This window comes from Pantherophis guttatus, chromosome 12 (assembly GCF_059756535.1).
Source record: "Pantherophis guttatus breed Tessera chromosome 12, ASM5975653v1, whole genome shotgun sequence".
Lineage (NCBI taxonomy): Eukaryota > Metazoa > Chordata > Lepidosauria > Squamata > Colubridae > Pantherophis > Pantherophis guttatus.
In genome coordinates, this window is record NC_142074.1 from 24,556,034 (window position 1) to 24,583,184 (window position 27,151).

The 27,151-nt window shown below is 44.7% G+C and overlaps 1 protein-coding gene across 5 annotated transcripts in view; it reads left to right on the forward strand.

Moving 5' to 3' along the window:
- Positions 1-27,151, forward strand: part of FGF13 (fibroblast growth factor 13) — a 116,156-nt gene that overhangs the window by 33,607 nt on the left and 55,398 nt on the right. For 2 of the 5 annotated variants that reach the window (XM_060683976.2, XM_060683975.2), the window contains one exon: positions 9,348-9,515. The exons of 2 other annotated variants lie outside the window; for them this stretch is intronic. In XM_060683976.2, coding sequence (XP_060539959.1) covers positions 9,348-9,515 — 168 coding nt within the window. Of the gene's footprint in view, positions 1-5,479; positions 5,632-9,347; positions 9,516-27,151 lie in introns of those variants that run through there. One more of the 5 variants, XM_060683978.2, reaches the window with a different exon arrangement.

The window sequence follows — 27,151 nt, forward strand, 5'->3', positions numbered from 1 at the left end:
TTGCTTGCAAAAGACCTCCAACTTCTTTCTCATGTCAGTTCTCCTTTTGCGGTGTGGGGATTCCTGCATATTTAAAATCCCATACAGGACAGGGGTGGTATACCAGTTCGCAAATGTGAGCACACACGCCTCCTTCCGTTCATGTGCTTTGCTTACGTGGGCACATACTGCACGTGCCCTCAGCCTCAAAAACGTGCCTAAATAGGACAGCATTGAGCTGGGGCAGGTGGACGGGCCCACCGACAATTTCCACTACCGGTTCGCCTGAAGTGGTTCGAACCGGCTGAATACCACCTCTGATACAGGACAGCCTATGGCCATTACAGTCTAAGGTGTGCACTGACACCAGCCAGTGCAGCAGAGAACAACTCAAAGGAGTGCAAGATCAAAGACGTGGAGAGACGTGGCCCATAGAATCGCTCATAGAATCAGACTGTTCTGATCTAGGCTTCCTGAGTCAGTAAAACACACGAGGAGTCCCAAAAACCTCTTTTATTGCAATAGCTGTGAATTCTGTTCATTCACAGATGAGTCCCCAATAGTTGTAAAGAGTCCTTCGGGGTAAGATGATAATCACCCACCTTTATCTCCCTTGACACACTGGCAAAGACCTAATTGGCAAAGCCACACGGAGTCCAGAATCAAACAGAGCTTCCGACTTTAAACTGCACAGAATGAACAACAGTTGCTTCCTGCAAAGGCCCACGTGCCTTTGCTCCTCTTTTAAGTCTTATGGGAAGGGCCAATCATCTCCAAGCCTTACTCCTGAGTCGTCCCTTTTGTTTTAACTGTTCTTGCCTTCTGGCAGCTCTGCGCACGCGCGCATTGGAAACAGGCTCCCCCTGTTCCTCTGCCTCGCTGAGGTCCGACTCTGGAGGCTCTGGAGGCAGCACATACCTCCCAGATGGCCCTTTCTCTGCCTCTGATGCAGACCTCTCATCCGAGCCCTCCCCAGACTCCAGGACTGGCCCATGTTCCTCCTCAGCCTCCTCACTGTCCGACTCTGCTGCCAGCTCCGCAGGCTGCTGGCGGACCACAACACAGACACAACTCAACGGATAACATCATTGTTATCCTCAATGCCTTTGGCATCCTTTTTTTCCAATAGCGTTTCTTATTATTTTAGTCTTTTAATAGCAAACACCGACTGTGTCAATATCTTCATTGATCCTGCTGAATCTCTGGGGCCCCCAAGGAAGAGACAGGAGGCTGTACTTAATTTTGAGGTCCTTGGATTGGATTAATCTCAACTAACCAGGTCATTCTTGCAAGGGATTATTTTTTATGCCAGGACTGGTAAGGGAGCATTTCCTTGCTCGTTTATAACGTTGACATCAACTCCTATTGAGCTTTCCAACTGGGTCTCCTTTGGCTTAATTTAAATTGTACCCCAACATCCTTGGAGACTCACATGACTTGCTTACATCTTATATGGAATGTCAGAGGGAATGTGGGTGGGTGGGGGAGAAATATGCCCCCATAATTCATGAATACCAGCAGCTATTTTCATGGATCTCCTTTCTGATTCATCTCTGGTGGCTTTTTTGTCCGTTCACCATGCTTCTATCAACCAGGACAAAGGAAGACCGATGTCTCTTGGCACCTTCCAGTGCAATTTATAGAAATTTCCTGGCACAGTTGAATGGGTCTATTAAACACCAGCTTGGCTACCTAGACCTTAAAAATAGATTCTACAGTCTATTGTCCATTGGAGGACTGGAGAAATTAAAGAGTCAATTAACTGTCCCAACTCGGAGACAAGGAAGTGCAGGCTTCCAACTACTTTGCTTTAAAAAGAGAATCGCTTCTTGGAGCAGCCAAAAGCTCCATATTTGTTCATCCCCTATATCAGTGATGGCTAACCTTTTTGCCGTCGCGTGCCAAAAGCAGGGGGAGCATGGGGGGTTCACACACCCATAATTCAATGCCCCCATGCCCCACCCCCCGCACATGCATGCACAAACACCCCCCTGCACTCCCCCGCTTTTGGTACGCGATGGCCCGGTAATCCCGTTTTTCGCCCTCCCCAGGCTCCAGAGGCTTTTTTGGAGCCTGAGGAGGGTGAAAACAGCCTCCCCTGCCCCCCTGGACGCCCTCTGGAGGCTGGAAATATCCCATTCCCTGACTTTCAGTGGGCTGGGAAGGCCCATTTTTCGCTCTCCCCAGGCTCCAGAGGCTTTTTTTTTGGAGCCTGGGAAGGGTGAAAACGACCTCCCCTACCTCCCCAGAGGCCCTCCAAAGGGAAGGCCCAAAAATCAGCTGGCCAGCTCTTGAGCTGAGCTAGGGCAACAGTTGCGTGCCCACAGATATGGCTGCGCATGCCACCTGTGGCACACATGCCATAGGTTCACTATCACAGCCCTATATTAAGCCAATAACTCACGAGGTTTTTACAAGGAGTGAAGGAAAAAGAATCTGTACCTGTCCGAAATTGTAGCAGTTTCTGAAAGATGCCCTAATTAATTCATGAGCCATGATCCAAACTTCAAAGGAAATATAGTCATTTATTAGGAGCAACATTCCGGCAATACTGGGATGCAGTTAGGACTGATCCCACGTAGATTTACGTTCCCCTATGACCCTGTCTCTCCCCTCCTCTCTGGCCATGTCATAAATCACATTCTCCAATTACCCACTTTGGCTGGCTGTGAAACCTAACACCCTTCTTCTGATTGCGGTCAGAAAAATTGTATGGAATTCACTTCAGTTCTCCCTCCCTCCTGCTCATGGCAACTTGAAAGCTTTGCAAGTTGACGGCATGTTCCTGAAATCTCAAAAAAACAAAAACAAAATTGAGAGTGGGTTTAGTCAATTTAGAATAAACCAGAGAGATCCAATCTCAGCAACAGTGTGATCAATCAGCTAATTGATTATTTCTCTCTTTTTTTCCCCTTGCTGCTGTAGATTTTCTGACTCTGAAAAGCTTTTTTAAAAAAGAAAAAGAGAAGAAGACTTAGAAGAGGCTGTAAAAAAAATGAATAAGAATGTTCAGCATCTCGCTAGATTAATGCTGCATACAGTATAAAAGGGATCCTATCTCAATTTAACATTTCAAAACCTTTATTAAAATCAAATTGAGATTCAATAATTAAGCAGGGCACTGAAGACAGTGTGTAGATATGTAATAAGAACCATCGATCAGAATGAATGATGAATAAGAGTTTCTCCTTAAAATCTAAGTAACTAACACATGGATTTCGGCGAAAAAAAGCTGGGTTGTCATTTTGCAAATCGGGTACGGAAGGCAGAAATTTGACCAGGAGGAAAATTTAGTTCCGATCAGAGGTGGGCATCATATACTGTAACAAATGGTTCAGACGGAACTAAAAATGTGAGCTCTCATCTTCCGCGGCATCAAAAAACCAGCAGGTGGGCGGCCCAGCTGCTGGTTGGAACTACCGGTTCGCTTGAACCTGTCCGAACCTGCAGCACCCCACCACTGGTTCCGATGAAGGGCTGTCTTAGCAGTCCATATACATGGACGCTATTTTATCAGGTTCCCTTTTAAATTTGATTTTGACCCCGCCAGCTGTCCGTGTGACTTGGGACAGTCTGCTCTGACATTCCTGCAAAAAATTATGATCCTATTTTAACACCGTTTAACTGGAGCTGGAGTGACAACATGGTAATATAGTGCTGAATGAGGCCCGGTGAAATCGAGCTTCGAATTCTGACTTCGACGGGAAGCTTTGTATGATCTTAATCTGACTTGTTTTTCTTAGCCTAACTTAATTTATAGATTCTTAAAAAGCTGGGGGCAGAGGGGGAAGGAGGAGGTCCAGAACAGGGGTTTAATAGCTTGATTTTAGTTTTGCGAAATGAAGCATTCTTCATTCCTCTGGACAGTGTTAGGTCTTCGGGGTTTAGTGATTGTAACCCCGAAAGCAAATTTCTTAATGAAATATCAGTAAATCTGCAGTCTAGTCACAAGTGACTAAACCATGAAACTTAACACCACCCAACAAATACAAGCCATAGAATCCATACCAATATTTCCTGCTAACATTCTGTTTCTTCCTAAAGACTTAAGAGAATAACGAAGTTGGAAGTCTCTAGTCCAACCTACTTCTGCTCAAGCAGGAGACCTTATGCCATTTCAGACAAATGACTGTCCAATCTCTTCTTGAAATCCTCCAGTGATGGAACACGTACAACTTCTGGAGGCAAGTTGTTCCACTGATTAATTGTTCTCACTGTTAGGAAATTTCTTCTTAGTTCTAGGTTGCTTCTCTCCTTGGTTAGTTTCCACCCATTGCTTCTTGTTCTGCTTTCAGGTGCTTTTGGAGAATAGCTTGACTCCCTCTTCTCTGTGGCAGCTCCTCAAATATTGGAAGGTGCCATCATGCCACCCCTAGTTTTTCTTTTCATCAGACTAAAAAGGTAAAGGTAAAGGTTCCCCTCGCACATATGTGCTAGTCGTTCCCGACTCTAGGGGGCGATGCTCATCTCCATTTCAAAGCCGAAGAGCCAGCGCTGTCCGAAGACGTCTCCGTGGTCATGTGGCCGGCATGACTCAATGCCAAAGGCGCACGGAACGCTGTTACCTTCCCACCACTATTTTTCTACTTGCATTTTTTACCTGCTTTCGAACTGCTAGGTTGGCAGAAGCTGGGACAAGTCACGGGAGCTCACCCCGTTACGCGGCACTAGGGATTCGAACCGCTGAACTGCCGACCTTTCGATCAACAAGCTCAGCATCTTAGCCACTGAGCCACCACGTCCCTTATTTTCATCAGACTACACCTCCCCAATTCCTGCAACCGTTCTTCATATGTTTTAGCTTCCAGTCCCCTAATCATCTTTCTTGCTTTTCTCTGCACTCTTTCCAGAGTCTCAACATCTTTTGTGGCATATTGTGGCAACCAAAACTTCATCGTCAACTTTGGAGAGTTTATTGGCCCTCAAATCATAAGCCATGAATCAGAGCTAATCTGTTTTCTCGGGAGTTGGGAAAGTACCTTGAAATGGAGACTTTCAGCTACAAACTGTCAGTTTCCTTCAACTCGAGACTTAAATACATCTTAGATCTGGGAGTTGAGGTCCACAGGTCTTAAAGTTGCCAAGGTTGGAGAACCCTGTCTTAGATGAAGGGTTGCTTTTCAAATTAGGAAAAGAAATTTGTCAAGTTAGGGGAAAAAAATATCCTTTCTTTTTTTTAAAAAAAGCTCACTTTTAACCACAGGCTTTTCCCCTGGTGGATTTTGCTAAAAATAACAGTTCTGATCAATAACATCTACATTTGACGCTCTCTCTGTAGTCCCTTCTATCCAAAGGATTAAGGCCAGGCACGAGAGCGTGAACATCGTAAATACTCGCATATTCATAGATGCTACTTTCCAAATTCTTTCTGTCCCACTTTGGCATGTTCACCTTGATGAAAGGTTATGCTCTTGAGCGAAATTATTCTGATCGTTCCCCCAGTGCCATGGCAACAGATTATGATGTCAGCAGCAAAGACAAGAGGCGGGGAGGAAAACAGTTACTAAGAAGAAACAGATTATAAGAGGGAAAAAAATTCACTTTGCAATGCTGGATTTTTCTTCTTCTTCTCCTCCGACTTCTTTCTTTGTTTGCAAAAGTCTACGTCAATTTTTTTTTTTAATGATTCGACAAAGGCCGGAAGATATTACGGTATTTTTTTTTCCATTATGTTTTCTGAGAATACTGTTTTACTTCTAAGCTTCCAATAATGGCAGGAAGGTCTTCCTTTTATGGTTTCTAAGAATGCAGCTTTATGATTCCCCCGGCTGGGGAATTCTGAGAGTTGAAGTCCACACATGTTAAAAGCTACCAAGTTGAGACTCTTAAATGTCCGGGTTTTGCATCAATGACCCTGTGAGTTTTAACGTCCTCTTTGCACAAACTGTACGCTTTTGCGATGATCCAGAAGGTGCTGTTGGGGTTATAGACCTTCGATGGGAAAAACCACTGCACTTTTTCCTAGGAGCGTTGTCTTAGCAACAAGCCAGCATTGCAACCTATTGATTCTAGGCTGGGGAAAGGAAGGCAGTTCTCCTTCAATTAGGAAAAAAGCGGAGAGATTTACCCTGGTAGCCAAACCAGCTGTTATCAGCAGCCGATGCAAAGTTCTCCAGATGGTTTCAACTGCCCTTTAGAGGCTTCACAGCTTCCTAGTCTTCATGGACCAAAGCAATTTGAGAAGCTTCCCTGAGAAATCCTGGCCACGATTCCACAAATAGCAGCAAAGGAATTCATATTCCAAAGCGTAAGTGAATAATAGATAACCGTCAAGCCAATTCATTAATGTCTAAATGTCAATATTTCGCTAATGGCGTAATTACTCTGTAAGCCCAAATACCCGTCTACGAAACCAAACGGCAAACAATTTATCCTCAGGCAGTCATGCATAATTATCAAGAGATTTTAAAACACTACCTAATTGTATTTATCTCGGTTGCATGCCGGCAAATCTGCTGCCAACTTTCCTTTTGAACTAGCCGTGCAGTTCCCTTGACTTCTCCAAGCAACCGATATTTCCTCCTCTTCTTAAAGGCTTAATTTGCTACTACGAATGGCAGAAGACCAGATGTTGGTTGCCTTCTTCAAGTCCCCTAGCAACTGGAAAGCAACATCTGTTCCATGAAAGATGTCAGCTCTGCTTTTGTTTTTAAGTTGATGAAGCTGAGAAGCAGGAAGGACAGCATTTTTGTACAGGAATTCTCCTTTGGCCTGGTGGCTAATGCACGAGAGGTCCGTAGAAGAAGAAAGGGTCCACCTGGCCAGCTTCTGCATTTGAGGCACTAAGGTTGGTCTGATGTTGGGATCAGCAGTTCAGCTTGCAGATTCCAAGATCCAAACCATCTGCAAGAGCTTTCTCTAGAACTGGGTCTCAGTTCCAACCGGGTGATAACAGACGGTCCTCGGCTTATGACCGTATTCTCATAAATGAGTAGAGAGGAAGGCTTTTCAACTATGATGCCCCTGCTTTCACCATGGAAGAGATAGAGAGATGAGAGATGAGAGAGAGAGAGACAGATGGAGAGAGAGGAGAGATAAGATAGATAGATAGATAGATAGATAGATAGATAGATAGATAGATAGATAGATAGATGATAGATAGATAGATAGATAGATAGATAGATAGATAGATAATAGAGAGATAGAGAGATGAAAGATAGATGAGAGAGAGAGAGAGATGGAGAAAGAGGAGAGAGAGATGATAGATAGTTAGATGGATGGATGGATGGATGGATAGATAGATAGATAGATAGATAGATAGATAGATAGATAGATAGATAGATAGATAGATAGATAGATAGAAGATAGATGGATGGATGGATGGATGGATGGATGGATAGATAGATAGGTAGATAGAAGATGGATGGATGGATGGATGGATGGATGGATAGATGGATAGATAGATAGATAGATAGATAGATAGATAGATAGATAGATAGATAGATAGATGAGAGAGAGAGAGAGATCAGAGAGAGAGAGATCAGAGAGAGAGGGTAGTGGGTGGGGGGGACAGAATCATCCCTTTGAAAAGCTTCCCCTGGAGAAATGATCCACTTAATTTCTCAGCCTGAAAAATTTGAGGACAGGTTTTCTTCCGTTGTTAGGGAGCAGTTCCGTCGTTGAAACCCAATATAGTTTCTTCCTGCCCGTCCAGCTAGTTTTCGAATGCCGTCTGGGCGAGAGTGACGACTTCCTGCCCTCTCCACTCCTAGCATTCCAGAGGGTTGGACACCGTCCTGCCTCCTGAATTAGCCCAAGGGTTGAAAACTCAAGATCCACAGCCCCTTGAAGCCGACAGCCCTTCATCAGGCACCTCCTTGTGTCTTGAGTGGGTTACAGGAGCTTCCAGAGACACCGCGTGGTCTGGTTATGCAAAGCTTGGGTTACAAAGAGAAGGAGAAATAGATTTGAATCCTCGCTGGGTTATTTTGCTCCTCGGGAGTGACCAGTCCATGATGATCTCAGAGGCAAAGGAGGGAGAAAATTCAAGATGGGCTTTGAGAAGGACAGCAGAAATACTTCACAACTCATACACCAATGCCTCCTTGTTGTTTGCACCCTGAATCCAGACACTCCTGGATTCAGCTCTAGCAATGATTCAACAGTGTTGTACTTTAGAAGCTAGTTACTAATTCCAAGTTTTATCAGAGACGCTATATAGGGTGGCTGTGTTAATAGAATCCTTCTTTCTTTTTTTCTTTTTTTCTTTCTTCTTTCTTTCTTTCTTTCTTTCTTTCTTTCTTTCTTTCTTTCTTTCTTTCTTTCTTTCTTTCTTTCTTTCTTTCCTTATAAAATGTATAGGCTGCCTCAAGATAACTCTGGGTGATTTCCTGCCCAAAAGATTTTAAGAGCTGATATTCTTCATCCCCGTAATGAAGAATATGTGCTCTTAACTCTCAGGAAATCATCGTTTTGTACCACCATTTAACGGTGGTACGGCTTTGCCTCCAGAAACTTGGAGATGTTGGAAGAAATGTCCACCTGGGTTCAGTTGAAAGTGGGGAGAAAGACACTGGAAACATGGAAGCTGCTTAGAAAATTGGTTTAATGATGAAGCAGGACCACATGGTTTTGACGTCCTGGGTAAAAAAAGCACATGGGTAAGAGAGAGGGTGGGGGGGCAGGGAGCTGCAGAAAACTGCTTTGTCTTCTAGGAAGGGGGGTGGGTGCTACCTTTCTTCAGAGTTTTTTTTTTTAAAAAAAAGAGATTGGACAACCCTGTGTCTGAAATGGGATAGGGTCGCCTGACTGAGCAGGGGGTTGGACTAGAAGACCTCCAAGGTCCCTTCCAACTCTCTTCTCCTGTGCTTCTCTTCCCTTGGGCGGGCCACGTTGGGGATTTAATCGTGTTTTTTGCTTTGTTGAATGTAGGAGCGGGGGTAGTTAAAAAAGTGTTTCCTGTTACACCTTTGTAATCTGCATACCTGCTCCCCCCGCCATCCAAAAAATAAATCAGATCCCCCCCCAAGGAAAAGTTGTGTGTTTGGTAAAGATTTCACTTAGCCTGCATTTCCTAGAATGATGCTTTAAAATATATGATCCAGTTAGAAGCTGCAACGTAAGCCTGTTGTAAGTATGTAGGAGTGAACTGTTCTGCCTTTTGTGTTTTCCTCTCTCTTTCTCTCTCTCTCTCTCTCTCTCCTTCGTCTAACCAAGTACGTTAATCCACTGCATTTTAATTTTCCTCCCAGCCACGTTCTACTCCCTTCTGTCCCTTCCCTGCTCCTCACCACCTCCCTCTGATCACGACAAACTTGATTTTATTTTTTTCTTTCTCTAGGTTTTTTCTTTAAGTTTTCTTTTTCCGGTTGCTTTTTTTACCCTTTCCATTCTAACTTTAGTTCATTTTTGTTGTGTGGTAACCGCAGTTATGGATGACGCCTCTCCTGGCACACAGGAATATATTATGTTACGGCAAGACTCCATCCAATCCACGGAACTAAGGAAAAGGCAGTCCCCTTTCCGAACTAAATGCCACGAAATCTTCTGTTGCCCACTGAAGCAAGTCCACCTCAAAGAGAATACCGAACCCGAAGGTTTGTGGTCCGTGCATCTTCCTTTGCTTTTTGCCCTTCCTTCCTTTTTTTTTTTTTTTTTTTTTGGTTTTTCCTTCTCCTCCTTGGATTCTTTCTTTCTCCCTTTCCTTTTTTTTTTTCCTTTTTTTTTCATTTCTTCTTTTTTTGCTTTGTTTTTCTGGAAAGCCTGTGCCTGGCCTGTTGAGTCTTTCTTCTTATGTTCACTTCTGAATCTGCATTTGATGCACCAGGAAACGAGAAGCTGCCTAGAATTCGTCTCTCCGCCTTGTTTTTGCTTGCTTGTAAGGTGTGGGGAAGAGCCTGTAATTTCGTCACACACACACAGACCCAAAAAAATTGGGACTTTTATAACTGTAAAGAAGCAATTTGTCCCCTTTGAGGCATTCATAAAAGGTCTCCCCATGTCGTTTTCGTTGGCCTTCTGGCTGCAAAATTTGCTTGCTCTTCTAAAAGAATATCTTGGAAGTTTCCGGTTTCTTCCCAGCTCCGGCCTTTTCATCGATCCCTGGATTTATCTTGATGCTTTTAATGTCGTCCTGAGCTGGGGAGAATTGTTATTACCTTGACTTGAAACTTAATTCTGGGGGTCCTTCGTGAAAGCTTGGTTTGTGCATTGCTTCTGCTGATCTGCCCCAAAAATTGCTTCCACGAGCTGAAGTTTGGCAAAGCAGGATAAGGTTTTTTGCATGTCCCGTTGCACTTTGGAAAGTCTCGTGCATGTCGTAGAACAAAACTGGAATGTGTGTGTCTCTCTCTCGCCTGTCCTTTGTTTAATTTATTCTCCAGAGATCCGATATTGTTTGACCGGTTGATGATTTGCTTGTTTATGAACTTGGGAAGAGCAAACTTTGGTCTTACTTGCCTGGGAGGGGTCAGTATATGAGATTAAACCATCTTTCCTCTTTTTTTCCTTCCTGGGGTTTTTGGGACAACTGAATTCTTGGTATTTCTATAATGTTTTCTCTCATGTGTTTTTTGTTTATTATTATTATTATTATTACTGCCTCAATTCTACCTGGTAAGATTTTGCATGTTTTACACCAGCTTCTATATATATATATATATGGTTATTTAGCTAATGAATTCATTGGGGGATTGTCTACCTACGTGGATTTGATTCGGTATTGAAGGCTAGACAGTTTTGGCTGGTGATGAACGAATTGTGGTTTCCTTTGAGTTAGGGTTAGAGTTGGGTTTAGGTAGGGCATCGCTCAGATTCATTCAAGCTATCTACTAAAGTTGTTATATCTCTGTTCCTTCCTAAGCAAGCATCGAGGTCAGGGGTGTCAAACTCGATTTCATTGAGAGCCGCATCAGGGTTGTGTTTGACCTTGGGGTGGGGGGCGTGGCCAGGGTGGGTGTGGCTAGTCAACATCACCCGTGTCAGGGGCACCTGTGGCAGCCCGAGAACTCTGCCAGTGAAAACGGGCTCCCGAGCTCCATTTTCGGCTGCGACAGCCTCCTGAGCTCCACTTTCGCTGGCAGAGGCACCACAGGATCTGGCCCTCCGTCCTTGAGTTTGATACACCTGATCTACACAAAACTTTTGCGTACCCATCTTATATCATGCTTAAATGTAACTATGGGTTCAACCAAGGACACTACTAGTAGAGGTAATGTGTTTGGCAGGCCTGAAGATGCAACGAAAAAGATGTCAGGAACCCTGACAGTGTTGTAGTTTCAACATTCCAGCTTTTGGTCTCTCTTTCCATCATTTAGTTCTCATGCAAGCATCCATCGCCAAACTCTGAATGGTGGTGACGATGTATCTGGATGGAGAAGACATTTGTCCAGTCTTCTGGATGGCTGACCGTCGTAAAAAGTTTCCAGTCACTTTCCAATGGACAAATATTTCTTAACTTGGCTCTTACATATGCGAGTGTTCTCCCAAAGCATAGCATTTTTGCTCTGTTGACTATTCGAATAATGTCCTCTGTGATAACCTTCTCCTTCACTTGAGGCTTAGTGTCTGTTAAATCAAAACTCCCATCATCCCAGCCAGCATGTTGGTTGGGGATGATGGGGTTTTTGAGTCCAACATGCCAGGAAGGCTAACTGATAGCGCTGGGAGAGGGAGCTGGTATGAACTCGGATGTACCCTGTTTCCCCCAAAATAAGACTTCCCCTGATAATAAGCCCAATCGGGCTTTTGAGCGCATGGCAATAAGGCCAAGCGCTTATTTCAGGGTTCAAAAAAATATAAGACAGGGTCTTATTTTCGGGGAAACACAGGAGAGAGAGAGAGAGAGAGAGAGAGAGAGAGAGAGAGAGAGAGAGAGCTATATAGGGATATGGATGGATGGATGGATGGATGGATGGATGGATGGATAGATAGATAGATAGATAGATAGATAGATAGATAGATAGATAGATAGATAGATAGATAGATAGATATGGATGGATAGAAATAGATAGGTAGATAGATACCCTGTTTCCCCCAAAATAAGACATCCCCTGATAATAAGCCCAATCAAGCTTTTGAGCGCATGGCAATAAGGCCAAGCGCTTATTTCAGGGTTTAAAAAAAATATAAGACAGGGTCTTATTTTCGGAGAAACACGGTAGTAGTTACACATATGCTTTCAACCGCGATATCCAGGTTTTTTCAAAACATAGAACTTCCTTGAAGTTTAATCTCTTGTGTACGAACAAACAGTTCTTAAATCTGTGAACTGCTGTGTCTATAAATGCCGTGTCATTTACTGCCAAATGTTCCAAGGTCAATAACATCACAGTGCCACAGGTTGCAGCGCCATTAGTGTAGAGTGTTGATTTTTGTGCGATTTCAGCTATTTAGTGCTTTGTTACCGTTCCCTAATCTTCTCTCTCTCTCGAATTGCTCCCTTGGATATTGTTGACCCCCCCCCCCAGAGACGTATGTTTTCGTGACAGTTGTGGAGCGGAGTTTTTGACAACGGTTTCCTTTGTCACACACACACACTGTCCAGCGAGGCTGTCCACTTGGATCTATTTTTTTTTTCTGCCTGATTCACAGGACAAGATTGTGTTGCAAATGTGTCCTCGCAGATGAGAAATGTCTTGTAGTGGAAAGGAAGCGAAAGGATTTTGAGGCGGACTCGTGCAAATGGTGCCGCTGACCTCTTCCTCCCTCCCAACGGTGGAGAGTGCATGAACATCAGCCAAGCATACACCATCTGCACATGTCCATCCAGAGAAAGACCGAGTGTTCAGTTATGGTTGAGCAGAAATAAACAGAAACTGGAGATAATCCGTTGGGCAACTGGTAACCTTCAAGCTTAAAGTGGTTTGCTAAGCTTAGGGGTGAAGTTAGTCACCTTCTGGTTAATAGGAGGTCTCCATATATCAACTGCACTTCAACTATCCAGTAAACATGACAAAGAATGCTGGAAATTAGCAACGTCAGAAGGTAACCAGATGTCCATCTCCTGGATGACTTCTAGGAAGGACACAAAAATGGCCTACATTGATTGGATTTTAATAAACTAGAATGAATTGGGTATGGCCAGTCTAGAGAAAAGAAGAATTAGGGGTGACATGATAGCAGGATTCCAGTACTTGAGGGACTGCCACAAAGCAGAGGGGGTCAAATTATTCTCCAAAGCACCAGAGGGCAGGACAAGAAACGATGGATGGAAACTAATCAAGGAGACAAGCAACCTGGAATTAAGGAGAAACTTCCAAACAGTGAGGATAATTAACCAGAGGGACAGCTTGACTTCAGAAGGTGTGGGTGCTTCATCACTGGAGGTTTTTAAGAAGAGACTGGACAGTCACTTGTCTGAAATGGTATAGGGGCTGGACTAGAAGACTTCCAAGATCTCTTCCAACTCTGTTATTCTGTTACTTGAGGAGCTGTCACGGAGAAGAGAGGTCAACCTTTACTCCAAAGCATATAAAGAACAGTTGCAGGAACTGGGTATGTCTAGTTTAATGAAAAGAAGGACTAGGGGAGACATGATAGCAGTCTTCCAATATCTCAGGGGCTGCCAGAAAGAAGAGCCAAGCTATTCTCCAAAGCACCTGAAGGCAGGACAAGAAGCAACGGATGGAAACTAATCAAGGAGAGAAGCAACTTAGAACTAAGGAGAAATTTCCTGACAGTTAGAACAATTAATCAGTGGAACAACTTGCTTCCAGAAGTTGTGAATGCTCCAACACTGGAAGTTTTTAAGAAGAGATTGGACAGCCATTTGTCTGAAATGGTATAGGATTTCCTGCCTAAGCAGAGGGTTGGACTAGAAGACCTCCAAGGTCCCTTCCAACTCTATTCTGATTGAAATTGAAATACAAATGTCTTCTTGCTTTGCACATCTGCAGAGCAAGTGATAGTAGCCCCATGTTAATGGTGAATATGGTGTGTTCCCTCTCTTCCATGTGTGGCTCAGGTGTAAAAAAAAAATGCCACCAACAGGCTGGTGCAATTGAGCCTCTTGGCAGAACATGAATTCTCTTTTTACACTGGGAGATTTGTTCCATGGAACTTGATATCCTCAAATCCAAATGTTTTTTTTTCTCCTGGATTTTAACAAAATTTCCTTCTTTTTTAAAGAAGTTTTCTTTCTGCCTCCCATCCTCCTCCCCTCCCTATCCACAAATGAACACACAAACATACAAACACAGTTACTGGACCCAAAGCATTTTCTTTTCCTTTCTCTTCTTTTCTTTCCTTTCCTTTCCTTCTCTATTTCCTTTCTTTCTTTCCTTTCTCCCTTTTTTTCTTATCCTATCCTTTCCTTTTCTTCCTTTCCTTCCTTTCCTTCTTTCCTTTCCTTTCCTTTCCTTTTTTCTTTCCTTTCCTTCCTTTCCTTTCCTTCTTTCCTTTCCCTTCCTTTCCTTCTTTCCTTTCCTTTCCTTCTTTCCTTTCCTTTCCTTTCCTTCTTTCCTTTCCCTTCCTTTCCTTCTTTTCTTTCTCCCTTTTCTCCTTTCCTTTCCTTTCCTTTCCTTTCCTTTTTTCTTTCCTTCTTTCCTTTCCTTCCTTTCCTTTCCTTTCCTTTCCTTTCCTTTCCTTTCCTTTCCTTTTCTTTTCTTTTCTTTTTCCTTTCCTTTCCCTTCCTTTCCTTCTTTTCTTTCACCCTTTTCTCCTTTCCTTTCCTTTCCTCCTCTCCTCCTTTCCTTTCCTTTCCTTTTTCTTTTGCATCTCATCCGTTGCTGTTTCAGGGACATACGTAGGTCCTCCTTAAATTATTCTTCCAGAAAACATTTTTGACGACGAAACATCAGTCTCATTCCGATACAGAAATGAATCATAAAGGAGAAATGCTATTTTTCTTCCCTTCTTTTTTTTTTTTTTCCTTTCCAAGAGTCGGTATTGCTATTCACAAAAGAGCCCAGGCAAGAAAAGAGAAAGTGACTATGTTCTCTAGCCACAAATGTTGAATGAATATTGATCTTGTAGAAGTGGAAACAAGTGGTGCTGATTGCGGGCATATTATACATCGACAGCCGGGAGAGTCAGACGGAAGAATAGACTTGGTCTGAAAAAAAAAATATGTATTCATGAATATTTTCCCCCCTTTTATTCCTCCAAAGCATGAGTTTCTAAAGATGGAGTATTTCTTTGTTTTATTTCTCCCCTCTTTTTGGAGTCCACGAGGTCTGTTTTGGCTTGTTCTAGAAGACATTTGCTAGCAGAAATCTCTGTCTGACACATTTCAGTGTAGGGCAATATTAAGAATATTAAGAAGTAGCCTTCAATTAATTCCACTCCAAAGTGCCTGCACCAGTTTTTAACTTGGGAAGGAAATGTCTGAAGAAGGGAGAGGCCTTAAACCAGGGGTGAAATCTAAAATTTGTTACTACCGATTCTGTGGGCGTGGCTTAGTGGTGGTGGGGTAATGTGACTGGGTGGGTGTGGCCAACTTTTTTTTTTTTTTTTACTTTTAAAAGCATTTTTTCTACAACCTTAAGAGGTTGCAGGGGGAAAAAATGCTTTTAGAAGCCTCTGACGATCAGGCAACTCAGCTGGGATCGCCAGAGGCTTTTAAGGGCATTTTTTTTTTTCTACAACCTCTTCGGCTGAAGAGGTTGTAGAAAAAATGCTTTTAGAAGCCTCTGATGATCCCAGTTGAGCCGCGCGATCATCAGAGACTTTTATTTATTTTTTTTTACTTTTAAAAGCATTTTTTCGGCCAAAGAAGTTGTAGAAAAATGCTTTTAAAAGTTTTAAAAAAACAGCCTCTGATGATCATGCTGCTCAGCCGGGCATGAGGGGGGGGGCGCAGGGATTTTTGCTACCAGTTCTCTGAACCACCCGCTGCCATTGCTACCGGATCGGGTGATCCGGTCTGAACCGGGTGCATTTCACCCCGCCTGAAACTATTGTTGGTGAACCTTTTCGGGACTGAGTTCCAAAACGGGAGGAGCGCTGGAAACCGGAAGGTCTGTTTCCGGTCTTCCTGAACTTCTGGTAGGCCTGTTTTTCACCCTCCCCAAGCCTCCGCACGGGCCCTGCACCTACCTGCATCCAAAACGGGCTGCATGGGAACTCCTGGGAGGGGAGAGGCAGGGCAGGGTGGGGTGGGGTGGGCAGGGCCAGCCAGGAGTGGGATTTGGGGGTTCTCTGAACTGCACACAATCTTAGCTAGAGGTTCTCCCAAACCCCTGAGAACCCCCAGCAGCCCCCCACTCCCCCGAGTTCATCCATCTTCTACCATGATTGCGGCCAACTTTTGCATCCTCCTAAATTCCCCAGAGAGGAAGATAAATGGAAGAGTCACCTGGCCTGCTACACCATAAATTCCCCAGACATTTGTGTGTCTCTTTTACATTTGCTGGAGGCAAATGTGCAGAAGACACGTGCAACAGCCAAAAGGCTACCAGCATGTCCTCTTTTTCCCGTGATTTGTTCTCCTAAAGACACGAAGTGTCAGCTCCTGGTGTTTTGTTTTGTTTTTCTGAAAAGGAAGGGCTGCATAGCCAAGTCTGGCTTTGAAAATGTAATTTGTATCCGTACATTCAAGAGCAGACAGCCTCTAATTGAGGTGGTGTGTTTTTGTATGTGGTGGCTGGTTTCTTGTTTGGGAAAGAAAAAAGGAAATGAAGGAACAAAAACACGTCCTTTGGATTGTGGTAGTCCTATAATCACACCGTTGGCATGAAGCCCAAGCTCGTTTCTCTCTCTTTTTTTAATGGGATTATCTCTTCCTCCTGCTTCCTGCTTCCTTTTCTGTGTAGTCTCCTTTGAGGCACCTTTATTTCATTTCATTTCATTTTATTAAATTTGTATACCGCCCTACTCCCGAAGGACTCAGGGCGGTGAACAGCCATGAAATAAAACATATAAATACAAAATTTAAAATAGAGATAAAACAAGTTAAATAAATTTGGCTGAACCATATTTAAAACCCCAATAATTTAAAACCAAATTTAAAATTCCCATTTAAAAGAGGAGAAGTTTAGGTCAGGCCGGCTTGCTGGAATAGGAACGTCTTAAGCATGTGACGGAAGGTACGCAGATCCGGAATCCTCCGTATCTCAGGGGGGAGCTCGTTCCAGATAGTAGGTGCCCCCACAGAGAAGGCTCTCCCCCTGGGGGCTGCCAGTCGACATTGTTTGGCCGACGGCACCCGGAGGAGCCCCTCTCTATGGGAGCGTACTGGTCGGTGGGAGGCTATTGGTGGTAGCAGGCAGTCCCGTAGATAACCAGGTCCTAAGCCTTTACTAACCTTTAGTACAGAAAGGAGGAATAACCGAGCAGAACCAGAGCGGATGGGTAATGAGGGCCATCAGCTTCCCATGGAAGCCGAAGGGGTGGGCTTCAAAAATTTTAGCAAGGGGTTCTCTGCCTGCAATGGAACAGAAGTTGCCTTTGGAAGTTGTGGGAGCTTCATCACCGGAAGCTTTCAAGAAGAGATTGGACTGCCAGTTGTCAGAAATGGTGTAGGGTCTCCTGCTTGGGCAGGGGGTTGGACTAGATGACCTCCAAGATCCCTTCCAACTCTGTTAATCTGTATCTATTTATGCTTATCTCTCTTTTTAGCTTGGGTTGATTTGCAGTGTCTCTCCAGGAGCTCTCCTTGGTCCTGTTAGTTCCCGAGATGTTCGCTTCAGTCTTCTTTCTCCCTCGGTACTGCATCACAGCACAAGCTACATAAACAAACAAGACATAGAACATCCTTCTCCACCACTGCAGACGCTTCTGAATCGCAAATTACAAAAGCATGATGAATGTCAAATGGCCCATTACATTGGCAGAAGCAATAAGTGTGACAGCACAGCCAAAACTGAACATTCACCAACAGGCTGGCTGATTGGCTTCGTTAGTTTTTTTTTTTTTTTTGAAGCCAACAGAGGCGGGACATACCATCATTTGAGAGAGGGGTAACTGTTAGACGTTCCCAGCTAAAATTCTCTCTCCCCCTTCCTCCCCAAGCGCCTTCCCCCCCCCCCCCAAAAAAACCATGAAAATACATGGAAAGTATCTTCAACATCCAGGGGCCTTGAAGCTGATTGAACAAACAGGCAGGCAGATTAACAGACAGATTAACAAAGTTGGAAGTGACCTTGTAGGTCATTTAGTTCAAACCGCCCCTCTCCTCCAAGCAGAAGACCCTACGAACCTATGCCACAGGTGGCACACAGAGCCATATCTGTGGGCACGCGAGCATTGTCCTAACTCAGCTCCAGCGCGCATGCGCATGCCGGCCAGCTGATTTTTGGGCCTTCCGGGCCCACCGGAAGTCGGGAAACGGGCTGTTTCCAGTCTCCAGAGGGCCTCCGTGGGGGGTGGGGAAGGCCCCAGGCTCCAAGTAAGTCTCTGGAGCCTGGGGAGGCCAAAAAAACGGGCCTACTGTGCCCACCGTGCCATTGCGTGCCAAAAGCGGAGGAGCGCAGGGGGGGGTCGCATTCACGTGGGCAGGGCGCATTGAATTATAGGTGTGGTCATGTGCAACACCACACACACACACACACCCTCCCCACGCTTTTGGCATGCGACGGCAAAAAGGTTAGCCATCACTGCCTTACACCATTTCTGACAGATGGCAGTCCAGTCTCTCTCTCTCTCTTTCTTTCTTTCTTTCTTTCTTCCTTTCTTTCTTTCTTTCTTTGTTTATTTATTTATTTATTTATTTATTTATTTATTTATTATCAAATTTCTATACCACCCTAAAATACAGATAATACAAACATTAAAAGTCCATTAAAATTATTAAATATTTTGGCTGAAAAACAAATTTAAAACAAAATTTATAAAACAAATCAAACGATTTAAAAAATTTAAAAGAGGAGAGTTAGGCCAGGCCAGCCTGCTGAAATAAAAAAGTTTTGAGAGCACGACGAAACGTGCGCAGATCCGGGATCCTCCGTATCTCTGGGGGGAGCTCGTTCCAGATGGCAGGTGCCCCCACAGAGAAGGCTCTCCCCCTGGGGGCCGCCAGTAGACACTGTTTGGCCGACGGCACCCTGAGGAGCCCCTCTTTGTGGGAGCTTACTGGTCGGTGAGAGGCTACTGGTAGCAGAAGGCGGTCTCGTAAATACCCCGGTCCGATGCCATGGAGCGCTCTAAAGGTGGTAACCAAAACCTTGAAGCGCACCCGGAAGACCACCGGGAGCCAGTGCAGCTCGCGCAGGAGCGGTGTTACATGGGCGCAATGAGTTGCACCCATAATCACCCGCGCGGCCGCATTCTGGACCAGCTGGAGCCTCCGGGTGCTCCTCAAGGGGAGCCCCATGTAGAGAGCATTGCAGTAGTCCAGGCGGGAAGTAACGAGAGCTTCTCTTCTTGAAAGCACTAGATCCCTCTTTGACTCAGGTCCATTTAATTGAAATCCATCTCCCCTCTTGTCAATTTTCTCCTCTGTTCTGTAACTTCATGACTTTGACCTCTTGATGCTCCTTCAGATGGATTGGAAAAAAAAAATGGAGGCGCCGGTTATTAACACAGTGCCCTGTTCCCCTTCTTGTCATAAGCTGTCGCCTGTCACGTCGGAGAGCGCTGCAAATTCTTTCCCAACGTAGGAGCCGTTATTTAGACATCAAAGGGAGGAAAGGCTGAATTGGAAGGAAAAAGAGCCATTCAGATCTTCTCCACGCCAATCGTGACGTCAATCCAAGCCGGGAAAACAGCCGTTTTATTTTTATCCGTCTCCAGTTCTTTTTACTTAGAATTGCTTATTGGCATTCATTTTAGGAGATCTATTTCCAAGGAGGTGCGCTCGAGAATGCTTAAACAGTGCGTTAACTCATAATTAATTTTAATAGTATATTACTTGTAGCTTCGTGTTGGGGGTCCTCTGGTAAATGACGAGTATCGTTTCAAATCCTTTTTTTTTTTTTATTACAGCTGCAATCATCTCCTAGCCAGAGGTGTTTTCGTTCCCTTTTAGACTTCGATACAAAAGCTTGCGCTACGCACACATTTCTTTCCAAGTGTGAAACCTGAGTGTGAACCTACCAGCGGGAACAACTGAAGGTGTTAAAAATGGTGTATTGGCTTGCAGGGTTTTGGTGTGTTTTTTTTTTCCTCTCCTTTTGCAAAAACTGGTTGTTAGCACCCCATCAAAATTCTTAGCTCAACGGAAGAGGTGATAGAGAACAATCTAATGTGATAGAACAATCAATCTTATCAATGCGGTGAGCCATGGCACATTTGGTCTGGCATCCAAATTAATGCCAGGGACTCCATTATCTCCCTTTCTCCCATTCTGTCCCTCCTTTCCCCTCTTCCACCCCCTCCTCAAAAGCACAGAGTCAGACTCACTAAATAGATGACATCAGGACCAAACTGGGATTTGACGAAGTAACACGAATCCAATCAAAATTAGATTAAATAGAACGGCGATTGTCCACGTCCTTAATGCTTCCTTCCTTCTGCAAAACTGAACATTACAATTGGGGGGAAAAAATTAGAGGGGATCTAGGGTTAGAACCCCCCCCCCCCAAAAAAAACCCTCTTGAATGGCTACACACCATCCTAGAGCCCCTTGAGTGAGGCTTCGGTGGAAATTCATAGTTGTGCTTTATTGCCTCCATCACCTGTTCTGCAGTCAGCATTTCTTTGATGTTCTACAGTAAAAGGATATTTGTAGTTCAGGGTTGAATTTAGGGGTGCTTGGTGCTCTCTGAGTTTCGTGACCCAGCTTGGTAACAACATCAGTGCTCTTCTATGTTTGTTTCACCAAGATGCATTTATTCGCCATTTGACAGTCGTTCAGTATATGTCAGTCTCACAACCTAGCTGGGTTAATCGCTGATGGACAGTCTGTTTTCCTGAACCCAAGACTTATTAAATGATGGCTACTGTGGCATAGTGGTTAGAGTGCAGTCCTGCAGGCTATTTCTGCTGACTGCCATCTGCCTGCAGTTTGGCAGTTCAGTTCTCACTGGTTCATGTTTGACTCAGCCTTCCTTCCTTCCTTCCTTCCTTCCTTCCTTCCTTCCTCCCTCCCTCCCTCCCTCCCTTCCTTCTTTCCCAGTGGTTACAATGCAGCATTGCAGGCTAACTCTTCCCACTGCCAGAAGTTTGATCCTGACCAGCTCAAGGTTGACTCAGCCTTCCTTCCTGCCTGCCTGCTTGCCTGTCTGCTTGCCTTCCTTCCTTCCTTCCTTCCTTCCTTCCTTCCTTCCTTCCTTCCTTCCTTCCTTCCTTCGTACTAGCACTCACTTATATACCAGTTCACAATGCTTTACAGCCTGCCTGCCTGCCTGCCTTTCTCCCTCCCTCCCTCCTTTCCTTCCTTCCTTCCTTCCTTCCTTCCTTCCTTCCTTCCTTCCTACTAACACTCACTTATATACCACTTCACAGTGCTTTACAGCCTTCCTTCCTTCCTTCCTTTCTCCCTCCCTCCTTTCTTTCTTTCCTTCCTTCCTTCCTTCCTTCCTCCCTCCCTCCCTTCCTTCCTTCCCAGTGGTTACAATGTAGCATTGCAGGCTAACTCTACCCAGCAGTTTGATCCTGACCGGCTCAAGGTTAACACAGCCTTCCATCCTTCTGAGGTGGGTAAAATGAGGACCCAATATCGTTGTGGGCCAGCGGTTGACTCTGTAAACCGCTTAGAGAGGGCTGTAAAAGCACAGTGAAGCGGTATATAAGTCTAAGTGTAATTGCTGCTGAGATCAAAGCAGAGGTTCAGTCGGTAAGGTTCCCCATCTCTAGCAAAAGAAACCAGGATCTGAAGTTACGCAGCAGTTGGTCACTGAGTTACAATTGCTTACAGTGAGATAGCAGCATTGCAGAGATCACTTCTCCTAGCCTGCAGTAATAGGTTTGTTGGCAAAGAGCAACCCAGATGAAGGACCCGAAAGAAGTCCAGCCTTCCCACTGTCTAGCTTCAGGTGTATGTTTTGCCTTACTTGGCCTAAAGGTAAAGGTAAAGGTTCCCCTCGCACATATGTGCTAGTCCTTCCCGACTCTAGGAGGCAGTGCTCATCTCCGTTTTAAAGCCGAAGAGCCAGCGCTGTCTGAAGACGTCTCTCTTGTCATGTGGCCGACATGACTCAATGCCGAAGGCGCACGGAACGCTGTTCCCTTCCCACCAAAGGTGGTTCCTATTTTTCTACTTGCATTTTTTACCTGCTTTTGACCTGCTAGGTTGGCAGAAGCTGGGACAAGGAACGGGAGCTCACCCCGTTCCGCGGCACGAGGGATTCGAACCGCTGAACTGCCGACCTTTCGATCGACAAGCTCAGCATCTTAGCCACTGAGCCACCGCGTCCCCTGGCCTAGCGCAACCCAAATTCTTCACGCTGACCAGCGGAAACCCTGCACCGAGCCTGAAGAGCTGCGAGAAGTAACGGAGCTGCATTGCCCCAGAATTGCGTTTAAGAAAGACTGCAGATTAACAACAAACTCCTTTTGCTGGCTAGTATCTGCAGTGCGTGTGAGATGAGCGTGGCTCGGAACAGCCAAGGAGGAGGGGACCTCAGTCAGCAAAAGAGCCGGCTTTTCTGTTCCGTCGAGAATTAATGGATGTTTGCAGGATTGCGCGCCTCATGTTTTGCTCTCTCTCTTTTCTTTTCTTTTTTCAAGAGATGCCATCTTGCCACATGCGAGTGCCAGGAAATAAATGTGCACTGTGAGTTCTGCCAAAATACGCCAAGCAACTTTTTGATGCTGGCTTAAAATGACAAGCACAAAACAAGATAGGCCAAGATCAGCTGTTGGGTGGTGCCAAATCCCACGGCCCTCTTTCAAGGAAGCCTGATCATCGCTGCATCAGCAATGCCAATAGCCCTTAGACTTATATACCGCTTCACACTGCTTTACAGCCCTCTTTAAGCAGTTTTACAGAGTCAGCCTATTGCCCCCAACAATCTGGGTTGTCATTTTACCGACCCTCGGAAGGATGGAAGGCTGAGTCAACCTTGAGCCGGTCAGAATCGAACTGCCAAATTGCAGGCAGCTGGCAGTCAGCAGAAGTAGCTTGCAATATTGCATTCTAATTAATTGATGAATGAATCAATGACATCAATTAAAATGACTGCTTCTCATATCTTGTTGTTCTTGTCAGTTGCGAAGTCATGTCTGACCCATCGCGACTCCATGGACAATTTTCCATCAGGCCTTCCTGTCCTCTACCATCTTCTGGAGTCCATTTAAGCTGACGCAGACTGCTTCAGTGATCAGCCACCTCGTTCTCTGTCGTCCCCTTCTTCTTTTGCCCTCAATCTTTCCCAGCATTAGGCTCTTCTTCAGCGAGTCCTTCCTTCTCATTAGGTGGCCAAAGGATTTGAGTTTCCTCTTCAGGATCTGGCCTTCTAAAGAGCAGTCAGGGTTGATCTCCTCTAGGACTGACCGGTTGGATGGCCTTGCAGTCCAAGGAACTTGCAGGAATCTTCTCCAGCACCAGAGTTCAAAGGCCTCGATTCTTTGGCACTCAGCCTTCTTTATGGTCCAACTTTCACAGCCGTAAATTGCAACTGGGAAAACCATCGCCTTGACTCCACGCACTTTTGTTGGCAGAGTGATGTCTCTGCTTTTTAGTATGCTGTCTAGATTTGCCATAGCTTTCCTCCCCAAGAGCAAGCATCTTTTAATTTCTTGGCTGCAGTGATTTTGGAGCCCAGGAAAATAAAATCAGTCACTACTTCCATTTCTTTCCCAACTATTTGCCAGGAATTGAGAGGTCCGGATGCCATGATCTTATCTTTAAACTGACCTATTTGCCAAACTATATATTACACTTTATGGATATTTCATCGAGGCCACTGTGGGGCTGCCACATGGAAGAATTTTGGGGCCACACACTTGGCAAATCAGTTCACATACTATTAGATTAGCAAGATTACCTCCTCCTCCCCAACCTCCAAAAACTTAAAGTAGAAGGAAGGACTTTCTAAATGCCAAGATTGTCCAACACTGAAAGTTACAGAGATGCCCAAGACCATCTTAGTCTCTTCCTCTTCTATCCTCTGGTGATGTTCAACTTGAGTTTGTTTTCTCACCAAGAGGCACTGGGATTAGGAGTTTGGGCTCATAATTTTCCTCCCCCCAAATTCTTGGCTGCTATGTGATTTCTGGACCTTGAACCTAACGCCTTCGAAAAGAAAGGGGGGAGGGAGCCATGTTGACAGGTTGAAAGAAATTCAGCTGAACCTTCCAATTTTTTAACTGAACTCGAAAGTCCATTTTTGGCTTTGAAAGACAGAAGGTTCTTGACTTATGCACTGCCAGCAATTTCTAAATTTAGCCCATGTTGCACATAAGAACCGACACTTTCCTATGTGGGTGCCAAGAGTTCCATCTTTCCTTCTCTGCTTCCAACCATTTTTCCATTCTTTTCCTTTTTTAAAAAAAAAAATGATTTATATGTCGCCCTTCTCCGGAGACTCAGGGCGGCGTTAAGCAATAGCCTTCATTGTATATTGTATACAAAGTCAGCTTATTGCCCCCACAAACTGGGTCCTCATTTTACCTACCTTGGAAAGGATGGAAGGCTGAGTCAACCTTGAGCCTTGGCGAGATTCGAACTTACAGTAATTGCAGACAGCTGGTGTTAATCACAATGCTATCAGTCTGCTTAGCCACCAGGCCCTTGTGTTTCAAGGGGCACCAACTAAATCACGTTCTACAGACTCTGAAGCTGTTTGTGCTCCACTAATATCCGTTGTTTCTCTAGGGCAGGGATCAGCAACCTGAGGCTCTGGAGCCGCATGTGTCTCTTTCACCCCTCTGCTGCAGCTCCCTGTTACTCAATCGGCACACAATTTATTGAGCTTTTCAACCCCCGGTAGGCCAACCATGGATAAATCCAAGAAAAGAAAAGTTTCAGAAGAAAACAGAACATTTAATTCGACTACATATGCTAGTTTTGTGTGGCCACTCAAGAAATAGTCGGACACTGGAAGGGTTTTTGTGGCTCCCGGTGTTTTCTTTTCTGTGGGAAACGGGTCCAAATGGCTCTTTGAGTGTTTAAGGTTGCAGACCCCTGCTCTAGGAGCCTCAGAGATTTTCAAGATGTCTTCAGGAGCTTTAAAACAAGAAGTCAGGCACTGAGAATGTAAGAAGGGAGAGGATAAAACAATATGTTGTTTAGGATCTAAAGCCCTTCCTGGTTTACAGATCCTCAAAAAAACTCACAATTTGGCTGCCCCAAAGACGAGGGAGTCAAGCTATTCTCCAAAGCACCTGAGGGTAGGACAAGAAGCAATGGGTGGAAACCAATCAAGGAGAGAAGCAATTTAGAACTAAGGAGAAATTTCCTGATAGTTAGCACAATGAATCAGTGGAACAACTGGCCTCCAGAAGTTATGAATGCTCCAACACTGGAAGTTTTTAAGAAGATGTTGGATAACCATTTGTCTGATGTGGTGTAGGGTTATATAACAGATTTAACAGATTAGCAGAGTTGGAAGGGACCTTGTAGGTCATCTAGTCCAACCTCCCGCTCAAGCAGGAGACCCCACACCACCTCTGACAAATGGCAGTCCAATCTCTTCTTGAAAGTCTCAAGTGATGAAGCTCCCACAACTTCCGAAGGCAACTTCTGTTCCATGGGTTGATGGTTCTCACAGTCAGAAAAGTTCTCCTTATTTCTAGGTTGAATCTCTCCTTGTTCAGTTTCCATCCATTATTCCTTGTCCGGCCTTTGGAAAACAGCTTGTCCCCCTTCCTCCTCTCTGTGGCAGCTCCTCAAATATTGGAAGACTGCTATCAAGTCTCCCCTGGTCCTTCTCTTCACTAGACTAGCCAGGCCCAGTTCATGTAACCGTTCATCGTATGTTTTATCCTCCAGTCCCCTCATCATCTTGGTTGCTCTTCTCTGCACTTTTTCTAGAGTCTCAAAGCATAAAATGACCAAAGGAGGGGTGGAATTAATGTCCCTCTTCCAGCTTTTCAATTCAGACTGAACCTCTGCGGTTCGGTTCACCCATTATGTGAAATTATAATGTGGTTTGTTCGATGTGCTTTATGAACAATGGTTTACGGCTCAAATTTTGTACGCTGAACCAATTAAGGGGCTTATTTAACAGACCATGGCCAATCTCAGCTTACTGGAAACATATTTTGAACATCGTTCCCCGACTGGGTGCAACTGCGGAAAATTTAAAATCAAACCTAGTGACATTCAGAGCAAAGTCTACAGTAACCGGGAGAGGGAAAAACAATTACCTTCAGGACTGACGGAAATCTACTGTTTACATTCAAAGACCTGCGTCTCTTGAACAAATTGATTCTCTGCTGTTATTTTCTGTTGAAGTGTCTAATGGAGAGAGATTGGCACTAAATTCTCTTGTCTTCAATGAATGCTTGTAACCATTTGATGGAGGAGGAGGGGCAAAGGAGGAGGAGGAGGAGGAGGAGGAGGAGGAGGAGGAGGAGGAGGAGGAGGAGGAGGAGGAGGAGGAGAGCTGTGGCTCTCTGGTGCTTTCTGAGTTTGGTTGTTTTCTTGCAAACGTTTCATCACCAAACAAGGGAACATCATCAGTGCTAGAAGGGAGTGGGAAAGGAGGAGGAGGAGGAGGAGGAGGAGGAGGAGGAGGAGGAGGAGGAGGAGGAGGAGGAGGAGGAGGACACCAATTTGTAAGCTGGAATGCTCTACATAAAATAGAAGAATTAAGAAATTAAGTAGAGATAACACCCTCCCTCTCTCTCTGTGACACGTTCAACTTTGATTTATAGGGGGACCAAAGTAGACTTTAGCTTTTACAGCTGATTGCAATGAGGAGTGGCATGAATAATCAGCATCTGTCTACAATGATCTCTGAACAGGATGAATCTGCAAACCCAGTTTGTGTTTGGCTGTTGTCTGGTTCTTGGTGCTTTATGAGAGATAATCAGCTTAGGCATAGATGGTGATTAGAGCTAAAGCTATAGAAAGTTGGGTTAGAAAATGCCAGTCCAAGAATGTAGCCCTTCACCGTGACCGAACCTAAACATCTGGGATGTTCATATGGAGAAGGTAGACATCTAACCTTTTCTCACTATAGAATCATAAGTTGGAAGGGACTCTGGAGGTCTTTTGGTCCAGCCTCCTGCCCAAGGCAGGAGATCTTATTGCAACCTGGACAAATAGCTGTCCAATCTCTTCTTAAAAGCCACCAGTGATGGAGCAACCACAATTTCTAGAGGCAAGTCGTTCCACTGGTTAATTGGTATCACTGTCAGGAAGTTTTCCCTTAGTTCTTGGTTGCTTCTCTTCTTGATAAGCTTTCTACCCGTTGCTTCTTGTCCTGACCTCAGATGCTTTGGAGAATAAGTTGACCCTTGCTTTGGG